General features: G+C 40.4%; 1 protein-coding gene across 1 annotated transcript in view; it reads left to right on the top strand.

Annotated features, from left to right (window-relative positions):
- Positions 1 to 7661, top strand: part of NOS2 (nitric oxide synthase 2) — a 135815-nt gene extending 128154 nt beyond the window's left edge. Inside the window, exon 26 of the mRNA XM_033922490.1 lies at positions 6828 to 7661. Coding sequence (XP_033778381.1) covers positions 6828 to 6899 — 72 coding nt within the window. The 3' untranslated portion in view covers positions 6900 to 7661. The remainder of the gene's footprint in view (positions 1 to 6827) is intronic.
- The last annotated feature ends 4080 nt before the right edge of the window (positions 7662 to 11741 follow it).

Genomic DNA, 11741 nt, shown 5'->3' on the forward strand with positions numbered 1-11741 from the left:
AAATGACCAAATGTAAACATAAATACAATGAATGAGGTAGAGTTAAAATCAGTAAATTGAAACTTACTACCAAGAAAGTTTCAAAAATATACTTGTAGATTTATTATTTTTTCATCCTAACAGTTTTCTCTTCCTCCTCTGGGTATCCTGATTAGTCAGAACTGAGGCTGGGACGTGGTTTTATGAGTTTTCATTTACCACTACCCAGGAAAAGTTTCCCAGTTTCATATCTTCTCACAATTTAGTTATGTCGTTGTAGGCATGTATCAAGAATACTGGAATTAGGCAGTCCAGTTTTCAGGCAGGTAGTAGTGGGATTTAATCTCACATCCTGCCAATAATACTGAACCTAGATATTCAATTCTGGGCCATTCCCACCAACTAATAACCAGTTAGGGGTAAATTCTATAAACGACGTCCCAATTGTAGGCAGCAGTAGGCGTCCTACCGCTGTCTAACCAGCCAATCAGGATGCAGGTTTTCCGCCCCCCCCCCCCCCCCAAAAAAAAAAAAAACAAAAAAACCCAGAGGCAGGCCACCTACACTGTAGCGTCTGTTGGGTGACAGGGAGGCACCTAGGGATGCTTAAGCTCACCCAAGGCTGGGCATGGTTTCGCTCAGAAGTGGCCTTAGGCGAGCTTAAGCGGCCCTAGGCATCTCCCTTGGGCCGTAATAGTGTCTGAAATGTAGGCCATGGAAATGCTGGCCTACATTTCAAATAGACGCAGCCACTAAACTGATTGCAGCAAGGAAATCTCCCTACCACAATCAGCTGAGCAGCTGTGACAGGGAACCCCTAAACCCCACCGTAAGTCAGCCAGCAGGAGGGATGCCCACTCCCACCCGCCACCACCTCCAAACCCCCCTGACACGGCAGGTAGGATGCCCACTCCCTCCTGCCGGCACACCCCCCCCCTCCCCCCAACATCCCCGGCAGGAGGAATGCCCACTCCCTCCTGCTGGCATCTCTAAATCCCCGGAAGGATGTCCAGTTCCTCCTGCTGCCACCCCAACATTCCTGACAACAGGGATGCCCACTCCCTCCTGCTGGCACCTCTGAAACAATAACCAGTAGGAGGGATGCCCAATCCTTCCTGCCGCCACCCCCAAAACAATCCCTCCTGTTGCCACCCCCTAACATCCCCAGCATAAGGGATGCTCACTCCCTCCTTCCAGCACCCCTCTGAACACATGACCCCCCCCCCCTCCTGAGCAGCAGAGGATGCTAATCAAAAAGAGATTGCCCTACATGTTGTCACACCTGTGCCCCAAAGAGCGTGACGGGCAGCCAGGTAGTGACACGCTGCTTAAATCTGGCGTGGTCCCCCTAAAACTAGGGGAGCCTTTCAAGTTGTTTATCCCTAGGCAATAGCCTAGAATTGCTCTTCCAATTGGTTTTTCAAAGAACACCATTTAGTCAGAAGGGATGTAAGAAAAAAATGTAAACTTCATTTGGCCAATGGCCTCAAAATCATAGTCCTTATCATGAGCTTGGTAATGCAACACAAACATAAGCTTATCAGAGGTTTTCATGAAAGCAAAAACAAAATATAATCAACAGAAAAGACTTGTATTGTAAATCCAAAATCAGGTTTAACCCAGTCACTGGCTCTGGGCTCGGTAGGTGAATTAAGCACAGTCCTCTTCACCAGAGCCTCATTCTGGACTGTTTGAAAGTTTTCAACAGGAGAGGGTGTTGCTTGAGAGCGCTGGTGAATGGACAGGTAATTGAACAGCTCCGTCTCCCCAGGCAATATTTTATTGTTTTCTGAATGTAAAAGTTAAAACTTTTTGGATTAAAACAATTTCTCTTAACAATATGGCTACATCTAAACAAATCAGCCTGGAAACAGCGTTTTCTGGCGGTAAATCAAAGAGGAGCAAACAAGATCCACCGACACCGTCTAGAATTCCTCTGCCTGATGATTCCCCTGATAAGATCGACATGAGGGAGGAACTGTGAAGTATCCAACAATTACTGCAGGGTAATGCAGAGAAACTTGCCATGGTAATAGAAGAAGTGGCAAATTTATCTAATAAGATTGATGGAATTACTGCCAGGATGGATAACTTAGAGAGGCGAATGGAAAAGGCAGAGTCAGCTGTTTTGAACTGTCAGAAAAATCATAAAATGATACAGGACTTTTCAGCGCAACTTGAAAATTTGGAGAACAGAGCACGAAGAAGAAATGTGAGGCTCTTTGGGCTCCCTGAAAATTCAGAAGGTAGAGATGTGGTGGCTTTTATTGAAATGCTTATTCCTAAATTGATACCGCTATCTTCTAAATTTCTCTTTGAAGTGGAAAGAGCCCATAGAATTCCTGTAAAACGGCCCCAGGCCATTAATATTTTGCGTTTTGAGGTTCCAGCAAGCACTGGAAATTCTTCAATTTGCTAAGCAAAATAAAAACTTAAATTATAAAGATGCAAAAATATGTATTGAAATAATAATAAGAAATAATTTTCAAGTGATGTATAGGCATTAACTGATGTAATATTGTTCACTTGGTGAAAGATGAAAAAATGAATAAAGAATTGGGAAAAAAAAGATGCAAAAATTTTTCTGATGCCAGACTTTGCTAATAGAACCGTTAACATTAGAAAACAATTCTTACAGTTACGGCCCCAATTAAAACAGCTGGGGGCTGCCTAACATTCTATTTGCTTTCTTTGCCGCCGCCGCACAATTGTGCTGATGGTTTCAGGGTACTATCTATCAGTACACCCAGGTCCTTTTCTTGTTCGCTCTTACCTAGAGTTGCACCTGACATTCTATACTCGTGTTCCTTATTCTTACTGCCTAAATGCATCACTTTGCATTTCTCCACATTAAACTTCATCTGTCTCCGCCATGAGCTTGGTCTCGCCCCCACAAACCATCTGATTCCATCCACAGAAGCCTCAAAGTTTTATTTTGAACACAGCTACAATACTACTTTATCCTAAAGCAATACTTAAAAAAAAAAAAATCTTTATTCATTTTCAAATCTTGCACCAAGTGTACAATATTCAAACAGAAAATTTTGACTGGAGTTGCCATCCAACATATTACTAAGAAATGGAAAGATCATAGTAGGCTCAATTTTAAGTTTTGGTGGAATTCAGTATGTCACATATATAGAATGGAAAGATCAATAGCGGTACAGAATGGAAATTATAAAAATTTTATTAAAATTTGGGAGCCATTAATGTCCTTTTGTCATGATGCCATTTTTCTAATATTTTTCTATTAATTATGTAAGATTTAGGGTTGGGTGGGGGGTGGGTTTCCATTATATGAAAATATAATAAGTAGAGGGATTCGAGGGTGGGAGGGGGAGGGTTATATTTTTAATTATAAGATATAATGATAAGATGCACAAGTGCTTAGATTTATTTAATTATTATAAATTTTTGTACACTTGATGAAAGTTTTAAAATGAATAAAGAATTTAAAAAAAAACAAAAAAAACCAGCTGGGGGCTTAGTATGGACTTTTTTACCCCGCTGTTATGAGGATAACATACCAAAATAGAACATCACAATTTGATGATCCAAATAAATTAAAAGAATATATTTTGCAGCAACTGGCACCAATGGAATAGGTTAAAGTCGATAAATCAATTTCATCAATGGTGGATGGAACTTCCTCTTTTGTATGAATGTCAGAGAAAGGTTTTATAGCTACAGCAAGGTCTGTGATAACATCTTGGTAAAATTGACAGTGTTTCAAATGGATTTAATACTTTGAATGACTAAAGAACGCCAGGCATGGAGGTCCGATGGAAAAAGAGCTTTTTATTCTTAATGTCAAACATGTAACTAATAATAATAATTTTATTTCTTATATACCGCTATGCCATAAGTTCAAAGCGGTTTACAACAAGATTCACGCAATGAGAGTATGTGATGATTACAACAAGAAACATATATGTTTACAACAAGATACATAAGTTTAGAGCGGTTTGCAAGACGGAGGTTATGCCAGGCAGGATTTAAATGGTGGAAAGTGCCTTTTAACTTTGACAGTTTGGCAGTTTAACAGCTGAGTAAATTTATAATTCCAACCTACTGTCATAGGATTGGTTGGATTTTATTATGTCTCGCATTGTTTTACTTCTGGCAATAACATCATTGGATATTTAGACTAAAAGGACAGGAGATACAAAAGGCTGAGATTAATTGAGCTGTATCTGCGCCAAATTGATATCTTTGGACCAATTTCCTGCATAAGTCAGGCTCAGTACAGAGGTTTCAGTTCTGTCTATTGGTGGAGACTGCTTGGACACGCATTCCCATTTCCTGTGAGGTACAACCCTGCTGGTGAACAGGAAAAAGGACGAAGTTCTTTAAGGAGGCTCTTTAAATGGATCTATATACAGGGAAGTCTTATAGAAATGTTTGGGAAGGTACCTCTTCTCCCTCTGACCTAGTGGTTTCCTTTGTTATTGGATTAAAAGGTCTCTTGTTTTTAACAGACTTATGAAACTGCGCCAGTTATGTAATTCCACAGATTCTTCAAGTCCTAGGAATAAGCAGTGGATTTCGCCAAACTATCTCAATAATGGCCTATGGACTTCTCTTTTAGGAAATTATCCAAGCCTTTTTTAAACCTTGTTAAATTAACTGATTTCACTACATTCTTCGGCAATGAATTCCAGAGTTTAATTACATACTGTGTGATGAAATATTTTCTCTGGTTTGCTTTAAATCTACTTAATAGCTTCATCACATGCCCCCTAGTCCTAGTATTTTATGAAAAAGTAAACAAGTGATTCACATCTACCCTTTCCACATCATTCAGTCTTTTATAGACCTCAATCATAGCACCCGTGAGCCATCTCTTCTCCAAGCTGAAGAACCCTAGCCGCTTTAGCTTTTCCTCATAGGGAAGTCATCTCATCCATTTTATCATTTTCGTTGCTCTTTTCTGTACCTTTTCTATTTCTGCTATATCTTTTTTGAGATAAAGTGACCAGAATTGCACACAGTATTCGAGGTGCGGCCATACCATAGAGTGATATAAGGGCATTACATAATATAACATAAAACTCACTTGTATACCGTAAATACCATTAAATTCTATGCGCTTCACAAAAATTTGTAATGCAAATGAATAAGGATCCATTTTCATCTTTGTTTTCCATTCCTTTCCTGATAATTCCTAACATTCTATTTGCTTTCTTAGCAGTCGCCATACACTGAGCTGAGGGTTTCAGTGTATCCTCAATCATGACACCTAGATTCTTTTCCTGGGCAGTGACTCCTAACATAGAACACAACATCACGTAGCTATATTTCGGGTTCCTCTTTCCCACATGCTTATAACTTTGCACTTGCTCACATTAAACGTCATCTGCCATTTTGATGTTCAGTCTCCCAGTCTTAAAAGGTCCTCTTGCAATTTTTCACAATCCTCTTGCAATTTAACAAATTTGAACAACTTTGTGTCATCAGCAAATTTAGGTATAATGCATGCTGGGGTGAGAATACTGACTATTTAAATCTAGGTTTTCTCTCTTTCAACCAGTTATTATGCTATAATAGGACTTTATCTCCTATCCCTTGACTTTTTTTTTTCCAATTCTTTATTCATTTTTTCATCTTATATCAAGTGCACAAATATTATTTCAATTGAACTTATAAACATCACTTGAAATTCTTAATTTCTTTAGCACTCTCCAAACCAGTAGAGGTTAATTATTACAAATGGGTATATATCCAATCATGACCAGCAGGTGGAGACTGAAAACAAAACTGTGGAATAGTATATAATATATTCCCTTCTCTATTCTCATCAGTCTTCTTTCAGTCTCCAGCAGGTGTTGAGTGATCTGTACCCATCTCCCTTGGTAGGGCTGTTGGAATTTGTTTAGGGGGTTTCTAGTCCCTGTTTTTGGCCGGACAGAGCTTGGGCGGGCCCTGTTTGGGTCCCTCCCCCCACTTTCTCCACCTCCCCACATCTTTTTAGAGGAGCCTCAGCAATAAGCCTTGCCCCCTAAATCAAGCAAGGCATATTACTTCGAGAGCCTGTGGAATCTGTTCTCAAAAAAAAAAAAAAAATTCTGAGGTAGTGCCGGTCTGCAGGGTTGCTTCCCTGTCAGTTTACTGTATTTTTGCACTAACTGGCATTTTTTCTCCTAGCTAGGTCGCGTATGGTGCAATTGTGCCCTTCTCCGGGGGAGTGTGACACAATTTGGTCCAGGGGCTGGCCTGAACTCGGCAGTTTGAAATTCTTAATATTATCATCTTACATACATAAATCCCTTGACTTTCTAATTTCCTCAGAAGTCTTTGATGACATATTTTGTCAAATGCCTTTTAAAAATCCAAATACACAATATCAACCGGCTTACCTTTCTCCACATGTTCTTTCACCCCTTCAAATAAATTTTAGTAGATTGGTGAGGCAAGAAACCTCCCTTCACTAAATCCATGTTGTCTTTCTCTCATTAATCCATGCTTATGTATATGTTCTGTCATTTTGTTCTTTATAATAGTTTCTACTATTGTGCCTAGCACCAACGTCAGACTTACCAACTTATCATTTCCCGGATCGCCTCTGGACCCCATTTTAAAAATCAGCATCACATTGGCCACCCTCCAGTCTTCCGGTACGAAGCTGGATTTTAAAGAAAAAGTATACATTATTAACAATAGCTCTGCAAGTTTATTTTTTCAATTCTATCAGCACTCGGGGATGTATACCATCCAGTCCAGGCAATTGGCTACCTAAAAAAAAACATTTTTATCTGTTTGGTATAACAATGTATCTTAATATGAGTGTAACTGTTCAAAAATGCTAATCCTTGTAGACATAAATCTATAATGCTTCTTTTCCTTTGCAGAGCCAGATGAGATATCATGAAGATATATTTGGAGCCGTTCACAAACTGAATGAAAGAAAGGAGTTGCAATAAGAAGCTGCTCCTTTATAAAACTGGGATTCAAATTCTGAGGCTGCTAAACTGTAAATCAGTGATTATTCAGGTGACGTCCACGTGAAAGCTATGTTCACTTGTGGGTCTTTTTTGTTTTTAGTTAAAGAAGACCCTAGCTTGTATGTACTATATGATATTTCAAAAGAATGCTTAGCAAACAGAAATTATCACTGTGGATCAATTGAACAATTTACTACTAGTCTCCAGAACTACCCTGCCACCTTCCAGATCTGTTCAGGCTATTCTCATAAAGATGTGCAACACATTATCATTGACAACATTGCCAATGTGGTCTACTCTTGCTAACACAATTGATCCCAGGGCAGCAGAAAACTTGCAGGACCAGTACTTACAGAGTGCTAAAATGAAAAGGACAGCTGCAAAAGCTTGACATGCAGAAATAGGCATTTATATCATGTTCTACACATACAGCCTGTCGTCATGTCACTTTACCCAGGATGAGTAGAGGATGGTTTGCATTTATGGAGTACTTTGCAAAATATGCATGTATACATACACAGTCAAGTCACATTATCATGACCACCTGCCTCTGGCAGCAGGGATGGCAGCTAGACACCATGGGAGTGACACAATAAGATGCTGGATGGTTGCTAGAGGCATCTGGAGCCATGAAGACTGCAGTATGTCTGACAGTTGCTGACAGGTACATGGTGGTGAATCCAGTTGTCGAACATAAGAATTGCCATACTGGGACAGACCGAAAGTTTTATCAATCCCAGTTTCCTGTTTCCAACAATGGCCAACCCAGGTCCCAAATCACCTAGCTAGATCCCAAGTAGCAAAGCAGATTCTATATGTTGCTTATCCTAGGAATAAGCAGTGGATTTCCCCAAGCCATCTCAATAATGGCCTATGGACTTCTCTTTTAGGAAATTATCCAAACCTTTTTTAAACCCAATTAAGCTAACTGATTTTACCACCATTTACCCTTCTCCATTAAGAATATTGACCATTCTGTATCGCTTGGTAGACTGGTACAGTCCTTACGAATGGGTTATATATGAATGTCTACCAGCAGGTGGAGACTGAGAACAAACGTGTATATCAGGATAGCTTCCCCCTAGCAATCTAGTCTGTCTCAATCTCCATAGCAGGTGGTAAGACTAATTCGGCTCCCCTCTTAGTATTATTGGAATTTTGTTTTGGACTCCTGGGTTCTCTTTTTATTTTGGATGGAGTTTGGACGGGTCCTGTTTGGGGATCTGTCCAACCTTGGGTTCTAGTGATGGGTCCCTACCCCCACCTCCCAATATTTTTATAGACTGTTCTATAGTATAGTCAAGATCGTTCAAATGTATCAATATTTCTTTGATTTTATCATTAGGAGTTGCAATAAAAAATTTAGTTTTTTCTGGATTTAGTTTCAATTTAAAAGCAATCATCCAAAGTTCAATCTGATTCAGAATAGTCGCTAAAAAATTTGTGATCTCAACTGTCAAGCATGTTAACGGGATGACTATGGTAATATCATCCCGCATAAATATAAAATCTAAGATTTAAATTATGCAAAAGGTTTCCCAGTGAAGTAAGATAGATATTAAACAGAGTGGAGGATAGAGGTGAACCTTGTGGAACCCCACATAGATTTTTCCAATGATAAGAAAGACTTTCGTCCTTGAACACCTAGTACGATCTGCTACCCAGAAATCCTCGAAACCAGTTTAAAACATTTCCTGAAATACCAATGGATTCCAAGCAATCAGTAAGCATAGTATGAGCAACCAGGTCAAAAGCACTGCTCAGATCTAACTGCAGAATCAAAGCACTTGTACCTTGACTAAATGTATGAAGATAATCCAACAAAGAGGCCATGACAGTTTCCGTACTGAAACCTGACCAAAACCCAGACTGGTTATCCTGTAATATATTAAACTTATCCAAATAAGTAGTTAGTTCTGAATTAACCAGACCCTCAAGCAGTTTAGTAAACAAAGGAATACTAGCAATGGTTCTATAGTTTGAAGCCAAGGTAGAAGATTCTTTAGAGTTTTTTTGTTTTTTAAATCTTTATTCATTTTCAAATATTACAAGTGTATAATATTCAAACAAAAAACTTTAACTAATCACTTGACAAACTTACTTATACTCTTTAAAATATATAAATATAAAAGAATCCCTTCCCACCCACCCATATATTAATAATAAACAATTATCAATTATTGTCTTTCCCACTCCCACCCCCCCCCCTATTATTTCTTTAGAGATTTTGATAATCGGTATGATCAAAATCTGAATCAATTCCTCTGGGAAAGACTTGTTAGATAATAAAAAGTTAACCCAATTAAACAGTTTAGCTTTAAAAGTGACAGGGGCAACTTTCATGACATTCGGGGACAGCTATCAAGCCTACAGTATGAATTGACATACTTAGTATAAAACTTACAAAAAGGTTTGCCAATTGAAGGCTGTAAAATTATTCCAATACATGTCAACTCTAGGGTCCACTAAACACTGAAAAACTGGGAAATACAGATGATTGTTAGCGGGAGCTACAAAAGAAGTTCTCAAATTTTTTTATTATCATATTGAAGAAGTCAGTTAAAACATCAGCAGAGAGGGAAGATTCTTCAGTAGAACCAGTAAACACCTCTATATCATAACCAGTTTAAAAAGAGTACTACTATTAGTTGATGAGTTGCCGATCTTTTGAGCATAAAAAGTAGTACAGGTGACTGGCTTGGTCGTCTCTCCGGGTTCAACTTGCGGCCTTGTCAGCTTTCATGGGTTGTTGAAAGGTCAGCGTTTGACTGCCATTCCTGATGTGATTTGCTTCTTGCATGTGGCCAAATTGCTCAAGCGTCCCATGTGGCTCTCTGTTCCATCTTGGGATCTGAATCTGGTTCTGTCTGTTCTAATGTGCTTACCTTTTGAACCGTTGGACGACTGCTCTTTGAAGGACCTTATGTTTAAAGCTGTCTTCTTGGTGGCCATTACTTCTGCTAGACGTGTTTCTGAGCTGCAGGCTTTCTCTTGTAGGGCTCCCTTCTTGGAGTTTTCTAGGGAGCGGGTTGTCTCGAGACCTGTTCCTTCTTTTCTGCCACAGGTAGTTTCTCCTTTTCATGTCAATCAGGCTGTGGTTCTCCCAGTGTTGGGTAGCCGGGAAGGCTTTTCCGGGCAGAGACAGTTGTGCAAGTTGGATGTCAGTTGGACCCGGAAGATCAGGAAATCAGATCATCTATTTGTCTTTCTAGCAGGTCCTCATATGGGGGATGATGCTTCTAATGCTACTATTGTGCGCTGGATTAAGGAGACTATTGCTTCTGCTTATCTTCTGAAGAAAAAGTCTTCTAGAATTTCTCAAGGCTCATTCCACTCGGGGTCAGGCAGCTTCTTGGTTTGAGTCTTGTCTAGTGTCTTGTCTAAGGTGCAAGGCTGCAGTTTGGTCTTCTCTGCATTCCTTTGTCAGACACTACCATGTGGATGTTCAAACGCGTCGGGACGCAGTATTCGATGAACGTGTTCTGTTGTCGGCCCTTTGGGGGTCCCACTCTTGATGGGTACTGCTTTGGTACAACCCATTCGTAAGGACTATACCAGTCTACCAAGCACTACAGAAGGATAAATTAGGTTCTTACCTGCTAATTTTCTTTCTGTTAGCCTGTAGACTGGTATAGTCACCCACCCTATCTGTCTTTGTGCAGTGATTGCGGGGTTTTGTTTTGCTCACGTGCAGATTTTATGTTTTCTGTGGGTTCTAGTATTTTTCTAGGGCTGGGGAGAAACGAGAACAGCGGCTATGGCTTAGTTGGTGAGCTGTGGGGATGTTTTCTACACTAGGATTAAGTTCTACACAAGTTCCAACAGTTGTATACAGATGTTTGTTGTTCTTTCCACTCCTGTTTAGAGTGTGTTTTACTGTTTTCAGTTGAAGTCTTTCCTAGATTCTGCTTGGCTATTTGGCAGACTGGATTGCAAGAGGGGAAGCTATCCTGATATACAAGTTTGTTCTCAGTCTCCACCTGCTGGTAGCAGTAAGGTATATAACCCATTCGTAAGGACTATATCAGTCTACAGGCTAACAGAAAGAAAATTAGCTGGTAAGAACCTAATTTTTCCTTCTCTATCTGGGAGCATGCATTTAGCTACACCATGCACAGAAAAAAGCACTTTTGCATATAAGTGCACTACATTGTATTCTACAAGATAGTGCATAACTGCAAGAGAATTTCCCCTTGGGCAGGGCAGAGGCGTGTCTCCAATTTACCGTATTTGCCGGCGTATAAGACGACTTTTTAGTACCTTAAAATCCTCCCCAAAGTCGGGGGTCGTCTTATACGCCGGGTACAGTTTACATGCCCTTACTTGCGGGGCTGGATGTACTCAGTCGCGCGACTCTTCTTCTCCCTACCTTCTCTGCTTGCAGCACAGAGCCGAACGGAAGTCTTCCCGACGTCAGCGCTGACGTCGGAGGGGAGGGAGGGCTTAAACAAAGCTTAAACAAAGCCCTCCCTCCCTCCGACGTCAGCGCTGACGTCGGGAAGACTTCCGTTCGGCTCTGCTGCAGGCATGGCAGGTAAGGAGGAGAAGCCTCGCGGTACCAAGAGAGAGGGGCGGCCGCCCCGCCCCGGTTGCAGCACAGCCGGCCAGGTCCCCTTACTTTTGTGGCACTTCCCCGACCGACCGATAACAGCCCGGGTCCGACAATCCTCCCTGCCCTGTAGCCGCGAATCTAAATTACCTTGATTATAAATTAAATTGATAATAGTAATATAGGGTTAGGGTGGGAAATATAGATATTAATATGAAAGAAAAATGGAAAAACAATTAATAGGGGAAAGGGATGAATATCTATGATATGAA

The sequence above is a fragment of the Geotrypetes seraphini genome, chromosome 15 (assembly GCF_902459505.1).
Source record: "Geotrypetes seraphini chromosome 15, aGeoSer1.1, whole genome shotgun sequence".
NCBI lineage: Eukaryota > Metazoa > Chordata > Amphibia > Gymnophiona > Dermophiidae > Geotrypetes > Geotrypetes seraphini.